Here is a 19,622-nt window from a genome sequence, read left to right on the forward strand (position 1 = left end):
CTTTGTATAAATCCACACGCAACCCTTGGTGGAGATGTTAAGGCTGCTATCTTTTGCTAAAAACACAGCCGGTTGTGTGGTGACAAGAGGCTGCATGGAAAGGGGGGGGGGGGGGGGGGGGGGGGGTTTGAACACGAAACCCACAAAAACTTGCCCCCCCCCCCCCCCCTTCCTTTTGGGGGGGGGGAAGGGGGGGGGGGAATATAACAACTTACTTTTCAGCCACCCTCTCACGATGCACCGCTTTAAACTGGCATTTTATTAACTGAGTGAAAGGTAATGGCACAAAATATGCAAACTTACAATGTCTTCATTACAGAAATTCGCAGCAAGGTGCAGAGTAACGGTAAAGCGGCCCCACTTGCCATGGTGGTTCAGTGGCTAAGGCACTGCACTTTTAAACACAAAATCGTTGGTTCGATTCTCTGCTGTGGCAGCTGTCTTTACAAAGGAGGCGAAAAACAAAAGTTCATGTGTTGAAATTTCAGCACTGATCAAAGATCCCCAGGTGGTCTAAATTAATCCGTAGCCCTTCACTACGGCACGCTTAATAGCCAAGGGTGTTTGCTGTGGTGGGCTAAAGCTCACTTTTAATTTTGAATATAGCAGTGGTGTTAGCCTTAATGTTGGTGGTAATAGTAACAGTAGCAGTACTAGTAGGGTAGCGGCGGTAGCAGTAGTGGTAATGGCAGAGATTGGAGCAGCAGTGGTCATGCCATATTTTCGCACGTATAATCCGCACCCCCACTTTCACTCCCCAAATAGAAAAAAATAAATATCCCTGCGTATTGCTCACACATTTTATACAGGAAAGGCTGGAAAAAAGCTACTAAAGCAACATGACGTTTGTTGACGCTTAAAATCTACCTTTATTTTGCATATTGAATACATTTTCTGCATGGCCTAAGCCACAATCACTAATTGTCACTGCTCTCGCTAAAGATACCACTTGGGGTGCAGTCATCACTGTCATAAACAATATCCTCTTCAGTTTCTTCCGTGCTGTTTGTAATGCAGCATTTCTGGAAACTCTGGCGAACCGTCTCATCTGAATTGCCTTTCATGCCTTGACAATCCACTTATAAAACTGTGCAACATCAAGAGAGTATTGGTTTGGGCGAGTTACCGTATTTACTCGCGTAATCCTCGCACCCCTAATGTGAGCCACCAAAACTTGGATTTTTTGGTTCCTCGCATAATCCTCGCACTCCCAACTTTGCAGCGGCGAAAGTTGCCTGCTCGCGAAGCCCGCATGGTGCACGTGCTCTCCAACGCGCGCCCTCTCCCGCCGCCTCTCCGTTCGGCGGTGAGCGCAGTGTATCCAAGGCCATCCAGGCGCCCTAACAACCTGCATGGCTACTCCTTAACAGGCGCCCCAACACGCTACTCACACTGTACTTGAGCCGGTTTCGCGTGCGCGCAACTAGACTACGTTCGCGCAGCCCGCTGTCGTGTCGTCGTGTCGCCGTCGTTGAGCAGCAGCAGTGAGTGAGTCACTTGCGTCAGTGGTGGATAGCTCGCTGCCATTTTGAGAACTTTTTGATCTCTTTGTTTTGTGCTTGGTGCCGCTTTGCCATGGGGAAGAACGCCAGCTACACTGCCGCTTTCAAATTGAAAGCGATAGAGTACGCGATCGAACACGGCAACCGCGCCACAGGCAGGCACTTCGGCGTCACCGACTTCAACGTGCGTTACTGTCGAGCTTCACAAGTAGGGCACGCACATGACGACGACGAGGTAGGGCGCGCGCCAGAAAGCAAAGGATCACTGATCGACGGGATACTGTTTACGTTGTAAATTATAAAATAAAAAGAAATTGCTGTTGGCAACACTGAGCTTACATATACAAAAAACGACCGGTGCATTTAGCGGAATTGGCAGAAGGCAAATTGGCAACACTGTGCACCGTATTTTTTTTCCCCGCGTAATTCTCGCACCCCTAACTTCGCATTGACTTTTCCGAAAAAAAAATGCGAGGATTATGCGAGTAAATACGGTAGTACATAGCGAAGTGTCGAAGCACAGCACAAGACGAGGGACAGAAACACAGAAGACAACACACAGAGCGCTAACTTCCAAAGTTAATGACAAAAAACCCAACCACCACATATACAGTGCACTTATCAGCCAACATGCCTCATTTGAACCAACCAGGACGTAGTCAATATCACGACGACACAAATAGAACTGTGTAAAGTATAACATTGTCATAAAACGATAAAAGTATCAGAATACGAGTACACCAATAAAAACCTTCACAGACAGAAAGTTGCCAGAGGCATGCAAGGGCAAGCAGGAAATGCATGCGCCAAATACAGACACTCCAGACAAAAAATCACAGGTTTGACCTTAAAAAACCTAACTCTTTGGCCCCAAGAGCCACCGACGGTTTCAAAACGCAACGTTCACCCAGGTCAGCAATGGTTTTCGCTTCCAAAATTTCACGTGTAAGGGGATGACAGTGCTTGGCCAAAACAGCACACTTCTCAAAGAGGGGAAGAGAACCGCCACACGTTTTGCAGTGTAAATCAAGAAAGAAGCCCCCATTCTGATTACAAAAATTGTAGCTATTTAAGCATTCGTTCAGGCATCTGCCTGATTGTCCCACAAAAAACTTGCTGCAACCTAGCGGTATCTGGTGCACAACACGCTCAGTGCACTCAACAAATTTATTCCTGTTTTTTGTCTTGCATGAGACTTCGCAGAGCTATTAGGCTTTGTCAATCGGCTGAGCTTTCCTATCTTCTCGGGAGCAGAAAAAACTTCTATGTTGGAGCGAGAAGCCATCTTTTTGAGGTTATGGGACAAGCGATGCAGGTACGGGATCACCGCCACCTGGCATTTTTCCGTTGGCAGTTGCGCATCAGCAGGTTCTTTCATGCGTGACTTCCAGTATGCTCTCAGCCACCAATACCATGACATGAGTTGGGTACCCTGCTTCTACGAAGCGGATCATCTGCTTTGCAAAGCTTGGGCCCATTTCATGCCCGCGAGACTTAAGGGCATTGGTAAAGCACAGATAACTCTTTTAACAAGTTTCGAATGGACAGAGTGAGAGGGAAGCAACAGCTTCCTATCACTCCCCAGGTTCGTAGCTGATTGCCATGAAAAGAAAAACAAATGTCAAGGAAGCGGATTCTATTCTGGACAGGTAGCTCAAACGCAATTTCGAGGGGTGCTAGTTTTGTCTAAACCATAGCCAGAATTTTGTCAACACCTGATTGGAGCTCATAAACAGTGGACTCTCGGAGGAACAGGTAATCTAATACCTTTCTGATTTTTGTGCCTGCCAGGGAGTTTGCTATGCTGGTATCCAGTTTAGCTAAGTACAAATATCACCGAGTATGGGTGCTATGCACGAGCCAACGTTGATCCTGTTTCTTTTTAAGTATGGCCTGCCTTCCCAATCAATGAAGGTAGACCTAAGGTAAAAACTCGGTAGTTCTAAGGCCTTCACACAACACACCGGCATCGTTCTGGAAGGGCACAGACCAAAACTGTCAATAGCATCCTCGACAGGTCAGCAGTCCAGTTGTCTACATCTACATCCTGATTGATTCAAATGAGGCATGTTGGCTGATAAGTGCACTATATATGTGGTGGTTGGGTTTTTTGTCATTAAAGTTGGAAGTTAGCGCTTTGTGTGTTGTCTTCTGTGTTTCTGCCCTCGTCATGTGCTGCGCTTCGACACTCCGCAACATCAGGCCTATGGACGCGGCCTGAAAACAGTTTGCATTAAATTAGGCACTAAAAATCCAGTGTGGTGGCGAAAGCCACCACCTCAGTCTAAACAAAATCCAACTCATACCTGTCATCATCATAGTATGGAGCGGTGTTTTCATGGTATTTTTGAGTATTGGCACTCACACTCTTGAGCGGCGCTTTTCCTTTACGGAAAACCTTAACTGACTTGCCCAATATTCTTTGTCAGGTGGTTATATTGTTGCGCTGTGTGTGAAAAATTAACAATGTGAGTGGGATAAGAGTGGCTTTGGCTTAGTCGCTATTGCTGTTGTAGGGGGTGCACGGCACAACGCGCATTGCTGTGAAGCTTCACTGAGGACAATGCCTCGCATACAATCCGCACCTCTGCTTTATCCTTAAAATTTTCGCATTTTTGGTGCAGGTTATACGCGCAAAAATACGGTACGTAGTTGTGGTAGCAGTGGTGTAGGCAAAGACACCCTATGGAAGTGCTTTAGTGCATTGCAGTGGCACTCCACAATATGCAATTTGTTATGTAGTTAGGCGAAAACAGTCTATTTTATATATATTTATGTTTTTATTCCCCACAGAGTAGCGGTGTGCAAAAACTGATAGCAAAAACTGACTGCAAATCGAATCGAAAATTTTGAAACACAATTGGTAACAACTGATTGTGAATTGAATCTAATATTTTTGAATATGGATATTTTTGCTTTAGTGTGTATAGAGCTTCTAAAACATAGCTACAAAAAAAAAAACAGTCAGGACTTACCACATCCAAGTGTTCATGTACAAGTTCCAGCCATGATGGCTGCCTTTCAGACGAGGTGAAAAGCGAAAATGCCCATGAATCGAGATTTCGGTGTGCACTAAAGATCCCCAGGTGGCCAACATTAATCTGGAACCTTCCACTGCGGAGCAATTCAAAGCCCAGCTGTAGCTTCGGTGCATTAAACCCCCAAATTTTAAATTTTCAACTTGAATAACTCTTGATTTCTCACTCATGCCGCTATATTGACAGGGAATTTCTTATGGGCTTATAACATGCATGCACCAGAGCGTAAGCACACACTCGTTTCACACAAGGTTTACACGTGTTAGGCGTTCTTGTGCAGCTTTGACGTTGTACGAAAAAGCCAATTCCAAAGGGCATGCTATGCAGTGAAGCTTGAAAGTTTGCAGGTCATGCGGCAGAGCCAACTTATGCTTTCTTATTCATTATTCTCAAATGTTCGTAAACTTCAAATACTTCAAACTGTATGTAAAACTGCGCTGCGAATCGAATAGCAAGCACTGTTTGTGAAGTACTCAAGGTTTCGCATATTTGCACATCTGTGCCAGTAACCTTTTGCTGTGCAGGCAGAAAAATTAATGTGTCATTAAATGCGAGGGAAAATATATATTTATTGGTTACACAAAAGAGAAAACTAAAGAAAAATTTAATTTCAGCCATTCTGATTTTTTGTAAGAAAAAAACCAATTAGCACATCCTTTAATGGACTGAAAGTTAGGTTGCAACAGAGTCGTAAATTGCAACAGGTCCAGGCATCCACCCCTGCAGATTTCCCTTCAGATCGCCTTCGGCAACGCTATCGATGATGAAGTCACTTTTGGGTATGACATTTCTTTGTGAACAATTCTGTGAGGCCCCCTTGCACCTAATGAGCCAGCACCATCAGGTGTCTTCCTTGTCTGCACAGCTTTCGGTGCAGATGCTCTCAAAACATGTCATGCAAGAATAAAACTTGCAAAGGCTACTTCTTCTAACAACAACGCCCCAACTTTTCCATTCCTACTAGTACGACCAGGTTTAAAACGACGGGGAGTTCACCCCCCACCTCCGTGCAGCGAGTGCCTACCTCGGAGTTCAAGCAGTGGATGACAGCCAACAAGGCGGTTCGCGCATTGAGTTCACAGCGCACGGCGAGCGCACTGGCGAACGGGAGCCTTGTAGCAGAATAGCCTAGTGTTAAGACTGGCGTCTCTGTTACACGATCCCACTGTGGAGTTCTTGTACTTCCGTTTTAGGAGAAAACTACCAGCACCGGGAAGTCAGACGCACTGAAAAAACATCACCGCACTCAGTCGAGAAAACCTACCCCTCCCGGGTCATCATGTACATTGCCGGCTTTTTCTATAAAGTTGTTTTTGTTTTGGCTTTACATTTCTCTTGGCCGTAGGAGGGGATGTGCCAGGAGCTTTCTGGTTAAAGTGACTCGTCTGTAGGTTAAATGTGGGCTCGGTCTCTCGCAGGCGCATGGCCACGCATTCTGAGTTTTCTGCCACAGGCAACACGAATAAAATCAAGATGGCATCTCAGGTTAAATGAGAAACGGTGTTGGCAATGTGAGCTGTGGATACACTCAATAACTGCCAGTTTTTTGCAGTGCACATTGATGATATTACTTTGATAAACTTGCAGGCAGCCTTGAGGCCTCTGAGGTAGTGCCTTATTTTAAGAGTGTTTTCGCTTGTGCTCTGCCCAGCTCACTCCCCACCGGCCTTTGAGGTCCGAGGCCGAGAAAAGGCACAGCAGACCATCCAGTGGCCAGTTCAGACTCCCACCTTCAACACCGCCATCTCAAGGTGATTCTGGGTGGCAACTTTTGGCACTGCATGCTTAATGAGCATGGTGTCACCGTGTGGTGCTTTCCTCTTTGCTTTTGCAAAGTTTTTGTGCGAGTTGTTTGTGGCCAGAAGTGAAGTTTTGCTATATGGATACCATACAAGCACTGCCCGCATGTGGGCCCCACTATCCAGATCAGAGCCGATGTGACTCTGCACAACCCATAAAGGGAATACTGTGCAATGGCGCTGACTGTCCCTGCATCAACAAAGACAATTGCGACAGTCGTGATTGTTCACATTTAGCTTCTTGGTTGAAGTGATGACGTTAGCTGTAACGATGATTATTTTAGTGTTAGCGTGCCATTATTTTGCAAGAGGGGTGTCAGCTTGGCAGCTTTTGTTGCAAAACACTGAAAAAAATTGCAGGTAAAAGCAGTGTAAGGCACAAAATGGCAGTCACACTCCCACACAGAACTTGAGTCATTTAATGCAGCTTCATCTTAGCTGCTATCTCAGTACATCCTGCAGTTATGGTTTGTGGTATGGAGAAGCCACTTGTTATCTGCTGGAGCAGTAGGATACGACAGATATCGCAGGACAGCCGCCCTTCTCTTCTACAAACTAGAGAATATTTAAAAAAAAAAACGGGACTGGCGCAAGAACATTACTTCCACAACCTTAGATGGCCACTCTCCAGTACTGACACTTGGGGATCCACTGCAAAAAGAAACGAACGTCGCACGCTCGTCCAGATGTTTCTTACGTTGGAAACGTATCTATATAAAAAAAATTAAAGACGTTCCGGAACACTTAACGTGAAAGCTGTCGGAAGTGCAGAGAAGTGATTTCACATAACAGGCTGTGGCGCCGTTTATCTGCTCAATGCAGTTCAGCGTGATATTTCAGCGATGAGGGTGGGCTTGCAAGGAAGGTGGCATAACTCAGCATATTAGAGACCAAAGTTGGCAGCACCACTTGCGGGACAGTAAGTGACTTGCAGTCAAATCGGGTCTGGCGCGTGGAAAGCCGCCTATAGTCAGTATTGTGGATGAAAAAACTGCTTTTATTGTGCAGCTTGCGCGAGGAGTGGAGGAATCATTGTGCATTGTTGGTGGGTGTTTTTTTTAAGACACAGAACATGTAACGGACTTCTGCAGGTGCACCCAAGGGACGCAAATTTGCATTTTCTGTGCATATTTCTGCTTGCTTAGTTCATTCTTCATGATGAAATTTAGGATATGAATACGTTTCGCTACCCCAAGGGATTCCTAGCGTTGAGAATCTATTTTTTCAGTCTTAGACATTTCACTTTTTTTTTAGCGCATTTGTTCTTGCATTTGAGAATCTATTTTTTCAGTCTTAGACATTTCACTTTTTTTTTTAGCGCATTTGTTCTTGCATTTTTTTTTTATTGGCCTTCGGTTTAATGTGCAGAACAACTCGTCAAACAATCCAATAAAATAATAGTCAGGCTAGGTAACAGGCCAGGCAATCATGACAGTTTTCTGGGTCTTCCAAATGCATTATTCAGTGGCCAAATTCTGGTTATTCTTGTGTTGACGGTAGATTGGGGAAGTCACGCTGCTGTGCGGCGTGAGTCCAAGTTTTGAAGCAGCTTGGATGCGCTCCTTTAGATAACGAGTGGACAGTGTATTTTAAAAATGCCCGTGACCATGCCTGTTGCAGGAGGGGCAACGACCCCCAGCCTGGCCACAGCCATGAGCTTCCCCTCGTTCCCGTTCAGCTGCTCCCCGGAGCCCCCAGAGGTGGACAGGCCGCCACCCCTTCCCCAGAAGCAAGCGTATGCCGACTACACAAACCTCACTGACGACACTCCGGCCCTGCCAGCCCGCAAGCCCTCCCTAAGCATTCCTGGCATGACCAAGAATCGAGTGAGCTCCCGAGTGTTCCTCTCCTGCCCTGCCTAATTTGGCTGTGTGCGTAACTTTGAGGGGACTCGCTACACACTTCGTTTCCTTTCCTCACCAGAATACCCTGGCTGAAGGATAAATGGCCTGCGATGCGTGGAAGATTGTAGTATGAGAGCATTAGGTCCCCATTACTAGAACTGTGCAAATATCTAATTTGGAACTGTGTTATAAATATGAGTAGTAAAAACTGACTGCACATCAAGCTGTGTATTTTCAAACACAAATGACCTCGGTTTAGTGTGTATTGAGCTTCTGAAACATGCCTACAAAAAAAGCATCCGAGTGTTCATGTCCGAGTGCCTGATAATTATATGGTACTAAAAAATAAAAATACATAAAACAGGTAGTGAAGCAGTAGAAAATAATGTGGTATAAATTTCCATGAATTGACGCAGGCCCCTCAACTTGTTGTGAATGCGGAAAGTAATTTGTCTGACTGCAGCCCCTCCGGTCATAGAAAGGAGGCTAGGCATGCTAGTGGCCGGTGTGTCCAGTACCTTACTTCACGCATTTTTAGGGTGTTTACCACTCTAACGCCCTTTAAAGTGGCAAACACTAACACTATTACCTTGTGTTACTTCTGCCCATCTATCAACCATCCTTCGCTTGCATTTTTCAAAGGGGATAGATTGGTCATTGGTACATGATGCAGTTGCCTATTCTTTTTTGGGCACATCTTTTCTAGGCTGCTCTATCTCACCTTTGCCCTTCTCCGTAATGGTCTAGTGCACGTAGAATTTCCCCATAGTATCTGATATGTTTCCACCATTGTGCAGCCTTATTGCCGAGGCCTGGCAAATTCTTGTGTGCACTCAAGAAGCTCAGCATGCAGCAGCACAACGGCATAAGTGTGAAAGGTATAAGCTAACATCAAGATGCACTAAAGAGCTTTCATTTTTGTTCCAGCCACAACCCCCTCTCCCCGTCAAGGAAGGCAGCAAAGAGGGAACCCCAGTATTGCCCAAGAAACCTGAACGGCCACCTACAAACCGCAATTTGAGTTTCCCCCAGGAGGTTGCTAAAAAAATGACACGAAGTGCATCTGAGGCCACAGAAGGTTGATCTCTGCGAGGCTGGGAGCTTCTGGGAGAGACGCCCCTCAGGCGCACTCTTTAATTCAGAGTCTGGTGCATGGGAATGCTGTTTGTTGGCACACAACTGCAGCATCCCAGATTGTGCAGAGGCAAGGTCTCTCCTCATACCGGAGCTGCCATAGCTATGCACGGAAAGAAAGAAATGTGTTGGGTTGGGGGACCGGTAACTAGGGGGTCCACTGTGCGGCCATTTTCCGCAACGTGTGCACAGTGGCAAGACTACATTACGCGGGTGTCGGCAAGGTGGTGCCCCACCAGCACTTCCCCCCGTCTCCCCCCACCTTCTCCCTCTTCCCCCACAATGCAACGGGGTTGCCCCCCTCAAGACAAAATCCTGCCGACACCCATGCTACAGCATGAAGCATCTTTACGAAGTACACAAGTGGCAACTTTATGTAGTCTCGAATTTAACGACGTGTTTATTTTAGCACACTAAATTGTGTTCAGGAAAGTTGCTGCTATGCTGCTTTTGCATAACAAGTGGTGCAAGAGACATGTGACTGTGAGCCTAGCGGTGTGAATGTATGCCAGCTCTGATCTCTGTATGTGCCAATGCTTGATGAGTGCTATTGCTTGTTCATGCCCTTTTAAACACTGAACTGCGGTTGTGCATGCAATTGTGCTGTACTAGTACCATTTGTGTCCTGGCACATATCGCTGCGTATTTGCTCAAGCTCACGCTTTGCCGCGCTATATAAGGTAGAGCCGTACTTATTGTGCATGTACCATTTTTACAGCATCCTAACTTTAATCATCAATCAGCTTTGCTTGACTGCTTGCAGTTGCCACAATTTAGTGGAGGTAGAGCTGTGGATAACTTCTGTAAATATTTGTAGGCATAATCAGCTTACTGCCATGAATGTGGACGAGCATAGGAACGAACTTAAAAACAACTTAACACTATTGCGGAGGGGTGTTGTCGTAAAAGAAATGTGTCGGCTTTCTTACAGAAACTTTGTGGCTCACATGTGAAGTGATTGTTTTTTATATGTTTATACTTGTGACCGTAAAGGAATTTTAAGCATGTGTATGGCCCCCTCCTTAAGAGTAGTCTTCTCTGTAGAGAATAGAAATGTCAGCGTACTGTCTAGTTGTTGTGGACATTTTTAACTATGACTTTACACTTTTGTGCAGGTGTTTTCAGAGCTTTATTTGTGCATAGAGTTTATATTGTAATCCTGGCTCGCAAGCCTGTAGGCAATGTCTTGTCATTCTGCATTCCTGTATGGGGGGATTCCCTCAGATGCAATACTAGTATTAAACACATGTTGTGCTCTTGTGCTTCAAAGTGTATGGCCAGTTCTGGTTGCAATGGGAATGCAGAACAAATCAATGTAATAAAGAGTATGACTGCAACCACTAACGGACTACTTTGTGCTCTGGACGGTCTGCTGTTAAAGGGCAACTGCACCGAAAATATCAAATTCCTGCAAACACCGCTTCTGTACGGTTTCACTGGAAGGACTGCAAGGTTCACCACGTCATGCCTGAATATGCACAGACACACTGCGAGCAACCAGCACAAACTGATAATCACAAAATAAAACTGCGAACGGCACAACCATTATGGTCAGGTAGAAGTGGTGCTGCAGCCAATCAAGCGGGTGATGTGAACAGACCCAGCTAGCTGCTGTGCGTGCAATTTGTGCACGCGTAGAGTGGAGCTGGACTGGTTCTCTGTGCTGGCCGGCCACTGTGAGGTGACTTCTAGTAGATGTCTGTTTGCACATATGCCAACAAATGTAACGTTGCCTGCTACGGAGCCATATTAATCAAATGTCAACAATTGATTAGATAGGAATTTCACGAAGCTACCTGTCATGTCACAGTTTGTTTGAAAGTACATGCTGCACATTCAGGATAAATTTGAAGTGAAATTTTGCTCAACTTGGCCTTCTGCCAATGTCACTCGTGGTGTTGACTCCAGGTACTACTCTGATAAATTTAAATACGAACAACGGTGCATGGGTTTTCGGTACATGTTGCACCCCCTGGCAACAGGCCTTGTATGCACAGCAAGCATAAGGTAGGGAAAGCCCTCTGGCAACTTATTCTTACTGTGCAGGCACAGCCCCTTGCTTAGAATGCGGAACTACGTGCACCGTTCGTATTTCAATTAATCACGATAGTACACGAGCACATTCATGTGCAACCTCATGTTAATCACATTACTGAGGTTATCGCAGGGGTGAGACAAATGAGGCACTAAGAAAAGCTGTATGGGTCACGATAACAATGAATGAACTGCAAATTACTAAACATGCTGATTTGAAAGAATGCTTGCAAATATGGGAACATGTAAGAACAGTGCTGCTGATTGATTGATTGACTGTAGGGTTCAACGCGCCGACAAAACACAGGCGATGAGGCACGCCATAGTGGAGGGCTGCAGGTTGATTTTGAACACCTGGTGATCGTTAACGTGCGCCGAAATCTCGTACACACGGGCGTTTTGGCTTTACGCCTTCATCAGAAAAGCGGCTGCCGCGGCAATCAAACCTGCATCTTCGTGCTCAACAGCAGCGCAACGCCTTAGCTACTGAGCCACTGCGGCGGGTAAGAACAATGATGCACTGAAAAAGCAAGTGGTAACGCAATATTTTCATACTTTATTTTACTGTTTAGTCCTTTTACCCACTGGGTTTCGGCTGGTGTCAGCATGACTAAAAAATGGTCCTAAAAAACATGGCAGACAGTGCAAGTGGAATAACATTCAAGGGAAGAAACTTTTGTGGTCTGGGATTCAAACTCTGAGCCTTCAGAATGCGAATTTAGCACACATCCTCTGCACCAGAGCCAATTTTTTTTACTATTATTATTTCCTGGCTTTGACAATACACAACACTTCACAGATCAACAGTGTAAAAGATCACAAGAGAAAGGTGAGGTTGCCCAATGCACCATTGCCACTCCTTGGTTGCAGCTGACGAAAGGTGGACCTGGTTAATTGTTGTGGCCTTTGCTTAGAATCATGTTAGGCATATGTATTGAGGCCTACATACACTAATAGCCTGTGCATGCCAACTAAAAAGGTGAGAGAGCATGTTTACGCTTACAATGCCTACATTGGGCTAACTGGGGTGATTATCATACCTCAATAATTTACCACATATGAGAAAACGACACAAAGGAAAGAGGATTATGACGATAACGAGAACACAATTACTTCTCAAGCTATTTTGCTGAGCATAAGCCAGTGGTCCTCTTAATCGACCTCAATTCACTACTGCCAACACCACACTGCTCAACATTTAATGTAATGCTTTCACATTACAACACATGAGCGGTCCGAGGTGCCTTTCAAAATTTTTATACATCCGGTAAATTGCAAGGGTGCTTATACCTAAAGAGGAAACAAAACCAACATAAATATCACTTGCAAAAATCCAATCTGTGTGCCAAAAAGCAGAGCTACTCGACTTCAGTGAAAGATTTCGTCAATTTCAGCCTTTTTTCGCCCAGGACATGTTCGGAACCGAGATGTTTGGTCACCCCACATGATTTCACCAAGCAGTAAGTATATGAGTAGGGTTTTTGCCTCCTTTGAAAAGAGAAAGCAAGAGTCATAGCAAAACAGTCACTTCCACTTGCTTTTTTTATACTGCGCATTTTTATGCTGCTGTCAATTGCTAAAACGGCAACTTCGCTAAAGTGTGCCAGAAGCCAGTAATATCTGTTTTATTTATCAGGAGCTCGGTTTAGTGACATTTTTATTTCCCAACAGGTTTTGTCAAAAAAGCCAAGCAAAGCAAAAAGAATGTTCAAATTTTGCTTTTATACACCGATGCTGCTCCCGTGCTACGAGGTGCCCCACAGTGGACGGCTACAGATTAATTTAGTTCACCTGCAGATCTTCAATGTGCAGCAAAATCTTGCACATGCGCACATTTTGGTTTGTCCGCCCATACCAGCTACTGCAGATAGGTAATGAACCCACGAGCTTGGAAACACTACGCCTTAGCCACTGTGCCACCGCAAAGGCTGTTTAACAGTCCCGCAACTTTCATTTAACAAGCATCCACTGTAGCTGAAATAAAATTAGGGCACCTAATAAAGTAATATCAAGTTGGAATGGCCCCAATTCGCCAAACATCCTTTTGTGTATACTAACTGACAATTAAATTTATTGTAACGAAAATCGATATGCCACAGTAGCTTTGATAGTATACTCAAGCCTCGTTATAACGTAACGGGATATAACAAAATAATGGATGTAACGAAGTAAATTCAATTCCCCTTTGAATTGCCATAGAAAACCATGCATTTGACACCTTGTTGTAATGAAGTAAAATTGACCCGTCAATCGATATAACGAACTATATTAGTCTCCCAAACGGAAAAAAACCCTACCACGGTGCGTGAAGTATTCCATGGAGTTCGACACTAGTTCGGCCTGGCTGTTTTAAAACTCCGTGTCGACCTCATAGCCATGTGCAGCCACGCCACGTGCAGCCGAGCAAGCGAACCTCCTGGCTCAACCAGAGTAGCGGGGCGAGGAAGATGGGCTCTCTCAGCGTTCCGACGCGGTCACTACGAAGGAGCTCACCGACGATGCTATTGTCGCAGATGTCGCCCGACAAACCACAAACCAACGCAAGCGACGCCGAAGACTCCGTGGTCTACCATGCCCACGCATTAGACGTGCCAGCTTCATCGCAGGCATTCGATGCGGTTGACCTTCTACGTCGTTTCAACGAGGTGGCCACCGCTGATAAGGAAGTCTTTCGCTTCCGATGTCCCAAACAAAGCAGCATCATGGACTTTTTTCTAGCTGCCGAATAACATAGGCAGTGTGCGCAATCAGCAAGGAAAATATTTGTCTTCTATTCAATTTCCTTCGCTAGTGTTCTCGAGTAGCGGTACAGCAGGCTGCGAGGAGGTTTCCTTCTTTGCATGCTTATAGTTGTGCGCCCAAATGAGCATACATTGCCGTAAACTTTTAAAATTCATATAACGAAATAATGGATACAACGAAATAATTACGGCTCCCCTTGAACTTCGTTATAACGAGGTTTGAGTGTAATCACCTTGCCACCCTCACCAACCACCTTTTATGTAGTAATGCGCAGCTGCTGCATGGCTATGTAACATGTAGCTTTCGCCATCTGGCATGTGCAAAGGGACCATGCGAATGGCGCTGCAAAATTAGAGCAGCAGAGTTGTCCTACATGTTCTGAATTACGCCAGCTGCGGCGTACAGGTCTCTCTGGTAGGTAACTTTAAACAGGTCGCTGGTCCCCGGAACTAGTTTGGGCGCCACTGCGCAGTGCCTCTGCAAAAGCGCGAGGCACTCGGTGCCGCTGCTGTATTCTTCCTCGGTGCACTTTTGATACGCTTTCAGCAGCAACGGGTATTGAAATGCTTGCGGCGTTTCACTCGCAACATATTTGGATCGATCCAGTGACTCTTCCAGAAATCCCTTGCTACCGATCTTCAGAACTGTCGACACAAGGGGCACAACAGGTCCTGCTCCGCCGTGGAGTTTCGCTTCGCGCACCACTTCCTCTAAAACCTGCGAAAAGAGCAGTTATATAAAGCTCCACAGCGCTACAAAAAATATTTACGGAAAAGCGCGCGTTCGTACTCGCCTTTTTTGGAACGATGGGTCGGACGGCGTCGTGAATGACTACAATGTCAGGAGGATCTTGAGCCAAGTGCTCCATGCCGTTGAATATCGACCTATGTCGCGTCGTACCCCCAGGCACGAGGGTAACTTTTTCCAGCAAGGAAGCGGAGCGTAATGTATCGACCATCATTTCGTGTTTATCTGGGGGATACACTACGACGATCTCTGTTATCCAGTCGTGTTGCAGAAACGCGTCAACTGTGTGACACATAATTGCTTTTCCTTGCACTTCGCAAAACTGCTTGGGCGTTTCTAAGTTCATTCTCTCGCCATTTCCTGCTGCTGGCAAGATGACGCTTACTGCACTGTCCATCGAGTGCAATGTGAGCGTGCTTTCCTGATGTGGAGGCAATTATGAAGCGGTCAAGACGTTTCAGATTGCTCGAAGCAACGTTGATGCAAGCGCCTTGCCACAGAACAGGGAGGATGGCCTTGCTTGGCGCCTTGGCACTTGTTTCGATGGCTAGTGGATTGGATTGCTTTGAACGATTCGAAAGTTGTTTCTCGGTTTGTTTAGGGTTTTTATTTCTGAAAATTTTCTCTAATGCTTGGTTGCTCTTTGACGGTGACAAGCGAAATCTCTTTAACATCAATTTCTCTACAAATATAGGGGCAAGAAAAGTTGACCTACAACACGGATTGCATGCAGGCCCGTGAAACCAGTAAAACTACAGTAAAACCGTAAAACGGTGAAACCGTGAAACGGCGCGAAAAAACAAGACACACGAACACTCTCTTCGGTAGTCTTTTGTTTCTTCGCGCTGGCTCACGCTAGTTAGTCCTTTGCGCTTATTGCATAGAGCTTCAATTTCCGAATGCGTTGCGCTCCCAGAAATGCCCCACCCTCTGCGGCAAATCCCACTCCCACCCGATGTTGTCATGTTGTGTCGCGAAATCAAAGTTCATTCTGCTCTCTTCCGACTTAGCGAGGGAGGCACGTTGCATTCGTTTGAAAACGGCTTAGACGGGCTGTCTAGTTAAAGTACCGCAGTCTGTGCATGTTGTCGGGGAACCCAGGAAGGTCTAGGGAAGACGGGCCTTTGGTGAGGATCGAGTCGTAGGAGGGCAGCTTCCCAGGCGGGGGTCAAAGGGTAGGCGTTGCGACTGGTGTGACGATCGGACATTGCCACTGGCCTTGACTATGTGCATACGGTCCCGCATTGTTAACAATGTCTGTCCCTCGAGAGACGGGCCCAAGCTGACCTTCAAGCGCCCACTACGCTGGTAGAGGCGTTCCGTACCCGCGCGGAGCGAGCGATGAACGGATGGCCTCCTGTGTTCATGAACGCGATTAAGCGGCCATCACCCTCCTCACCCCATTGCAGTCGCCCGCACCCAGAGTCGTCCTTTCGGACTCATCAATCTTCAATTCGAAACTTCTCTGGACTACTTCCCCCAATCGCCCTCAAAATCACCTCTCGTAGAACATTGTCCCACACCGCGTGGCTCTGCTGTGGACCCCAGCCCACGCAGGCGCAGAAGCAGGTGAAGCGGCCCACCGTACAGCTCGAGCTCTTGTCAACCGAGCAGGCCCTTCTTTTGGTTCGCCCCTTGGCACCCCAGCTTCCGAGACACTCTAGTTTCGTACCGGGACATTACCCAACACTTACACCGCCTCCGCAGGATACGTCCTCCCCCACAGCCTTTCCTCACCCACGAGGCCACTCACAACTGGCAGTGCACCTACTCTAAACCACACAACCTCCTGCCGAACTATCCTTCACTGCATCAACCCCATTCTCTACTCTTCGCCTCTCTGCCTTCAATGTTTCGCACCGGATACCCGCTATCACTCTTTCTGCGAGCTTCCCTCCACAACCCATTTCCACCTTTTCCCTCCCTCTTACACTGCAAAGAAAGGAAGTGAAGACGTTATCGGTCTTAAGTAAGAGTATGGGTGTGGCGATTCCAACTGGAAGCGATCTTGCTTTGTTCCAGTCTAACCCGATTTGAGGGCAGTGCCATGTCAGGTTTCAGATATATATAGGAAGTGACAAGTATAGGGGGTTCTGACGTCGTGCCGGGAGCCGCATTATACTTACCCGTGGACCGCAGGTTGCTGAACGGGATGTACATGGTTGCTGCTGTGTACGTACAAATAGAAAAAAAAAATGTCGTCAACCAACTATAAAACGCGTGAACAGGAGCTTAGGCGATGGGCGCCAATCGGAACAGCGCTTAAAGAATCTTCATGGGCCATTTTTCGGCCATTTTTCGGCTTGCAGTGCCCAGGGAACCGGACACATGCTGCGTAGCAAAAAAAAAAAAAAAAAAAAAAAAGAAGGATACGCCGAGATGCCCAGCACATGAAAATGGCTACAGAATGTCGGCAGTTACCTGGACGATCTCTACAGAAGCTCTAGTAGTGTGAGTAGCAATCCGTGTTAATGCTTCATTCACAGGCAAGACCTCCTCCCATGTGCTTTCAGGAGCATGGTTATACTTCTGGGCCGGCTTGCCCTTCTTGAATGGTGACCGCACGACTCGGCACTTCCAATACGCTCTACATTCGACCGTTCTCCAGAAAAGATGCTTCTGCCCTAGCGTCCAAGGCTGCCTGGAGATTTCAGCGATCCATGTGGGCTGTTGCGCCGCAACATTACGCACCGCTTCACTCCATAGACCCGCACGGGACCTTTAGGATGCCTGACGGACTTTCCAAGCATGCCGAAGCGGTTCTTCACCACGTGCGGCTAAATGTCGCTTACACAAGTTATTTTCGATTCAAGATGAAACAGGCCGCTTCCCCCTTCTGCACTTTGTGACGTGCGTGAGGACTTGGACCACGTATTATGGGAGTGTACGCGGTATAGAGCAGCTATAGAACGTCCCTTTTAGTGTCCTTGGGTCGTCCGCTTTCTAGAGGACTAACTCTTAGTGACGTGCTAGGCCCTTGGTCGAACTCTAAACGAGCATCTCGAGCGACAAAAGCTCTATTGTCTTTCCTGCGAAGCACAGGACTTGATCAGACTCTTTAAACAGGACTCTCTTATAGAGCGCGTCATCTTCATCACAGTCATTATCATCATCTGTTCATTCATTTCATTTTTTCATACATCTGGTGTAGCAAGCTAGGCGCCTTGGCCAGGCTAACCTCACCAGTATCATTAAAGACTATTCTCTCTTTCTCTCTCTCTCTTTTTGTCGACGATGTATGCGTAACATCAAGACAGAGCTTTGGCTTCCCACGAGCGGTAGTTGTCAATTACATTATTACGCGATTTTGAAATACCGTTACCTGAAAGACTTATATAGATGCCAGTATCTAGCGAACTCATCAATGCTTATTCACGTGCCAAAGTTCTTTGTGATGGAATAACAGCGCAAAAGAAATAGCAGTCTCATTTATTTCTCTCCATGCGCCCTAGCTATAGGCTCTGCTCTATACTGTATACGACCAAATTCGATAGAACGTCCTCGATGAAACATCCTTCTACCAAACGGCATTCGATGAAACTGGGTTCGAGAAAACGGCCTCTATGAAGTGGCGCTCTACATAACGGCGTTCGCTGAATTGTCTGCAACCCTCGCAGCGGTGCTATGACCTAACAACAACCCATCGAAAGCCACCCCAGGAAGTAGAAAAAATTCCATTCCCCCCTCCCCAAGAGTTCACTGTGGTTCCACTTCACCTTTACGTACCAGCACGACGCTAGAGACCGAGGGGGACTTGTTGGGACGTGATTTTGTAAAACGTAAACCACCCTTTTAACTGGACGGAGGAGGCAAAACACCGTATGGGGACTGACAACTGAAGGATTTATTTGAAAACCAATAAAATATTTAAGTAAAATATATGGGGAGAACTTTTAGCAACCCCAAAAAATGTTTCACGAATAAAATGTGCGGGCTCTGTACACAACATGCCGTCGGGGCCTGGAGGAAAAACGAATGACGGAAATATGGTTTAGGGAACAATAAATCGGCGCAGCTTGCAATACTGGTGAAACAGCGCTGGTGCTCTGCAACGAAACTCAGCGTAGAAATTAGCTCTATTTAATGTCATTGTGATTCCGCCGCGAATTATGGAGAAGCTAGCCAGCTTATAACACAAACAACATCTTAAAACTCTCGGAAAAGGTTCTTGAAATGAGACAGCAACGAGAGAGAAAAAAACTAGTGCCCTTCCCCTCTGTGAAGACGGATGACCTGCGAAGCTGCAGTGGACGCAGTCCACGGAATGCACGAAAGAAGATACGTTTTTTTTTTGTGTGTGTGTGGTATGCGATTGAGCATACTTCCTAGCCAATTGGCTGATTGAAACTTGGGAGGACCCTATAGCTTTATTCTAGCTGAAAAACATGGAGCTATCTGTTAAGCAGAGGCCAGCGCACTTGTGAGATATACGAGGCATTCTCCATCCATAGCAGACGATCGTCATAAGCACGCCGTCCATGGCCCTGCTCGATAAAGAAATACTTTATTTGGCGATATAGGAAATAGTTCATGTTTCACGTGTTAGATACGAGCTTTCCCCGACCGCGGCGGCCGCTTTTCTGATGGAGGCGAAGAGCGAAAACACCCGTGTGTTCAAGTAATCCGGAGCCCTCCACTACGGCGCGCCTCATCGCCTGTGTAACGTCGGCTCGTTAAACCTCATAACCAATCAATATACCAGCTTTCACAGCCTGTTTTTTGTTTTCCGCTTGCCGTAATGGCACACAGATAGCCATGCTGGTTTTCTTCCCCCATAAATAT

The 19,622-nt window shown here is 46.4% G+C and overlaps 2 protein-coding genes across 2 annotated transcripts in view; one reads left to right on the forward strand and one right to left on the reverse strand.

Annotated features, from left to right (window-relative positions):
- Positions 1-10,661, forward strand: part of Mbc (dedicator of cytokinesis protein myoblast city) — a 76,681-nt gene extending 66,020 nt beyond the window's left edge. The window contains exons 41-43 of the mRNA XM_077687573.1: positions 6,192-6,291; positions 7,960-8,165; positions 9,111-10,661. Coding sequence (XP_077543699.1) covers positions 6,192-6,291; positions 7,960-8,165; positions 9,111-9,266 — 462 coding nt within the window. The 3' untranslated portion in view covers positions 9,267-10,661. The remainder of the gene's footprint in view (positions 1-6,191; positions 6,292-7,959; positions 8,166-9,110) is intronic.
- Positions 10,662-12,289: 1,628 nt separating this feature from the next.
- LOC144155878 (D-ribitol-5-phosphate cytidylyltransferase-like) lies at positions 12,290-15,329 on the reverse strand. The gene is made up of 2 exons (XM_077687574.1): positions 14,887-15,329; positions 12,290-14,810 (listed from the first exon to the last, which is right to left on the reverse strand). Exons 1-2 carry the CDS (start codon positions 15,235-15,237, stop codon positions 14,463-14,465), a joined length of 699 nt encoding a protein of 232 aa, XP_077543700.1. The 5' UTR covers positions 15,238-15,329; the 3' UTR covers positions 12,290-14,462.
- Between the last annotated feature and the right edge of the window lie 4,293 nt (positions 15,330-19,622).

This window comes from Haemaphysalis longicornis, unplaced genomic scaffold (genome assembly GCF_048455015.1).
Source record: "Haemaphysalis longicornis isolate Haplotype H1 unplaced genomic scaffold, Haemaphysalis longicornis Haplotype H1 scaffold_1, whole genome shotgun sequence".
NCBI lineage: Eukaryota > Metazoa > Arthropoda > Arachnida > Ixodida > Ixodidae > Haemaphysalis > Haemaphysalis longicornis.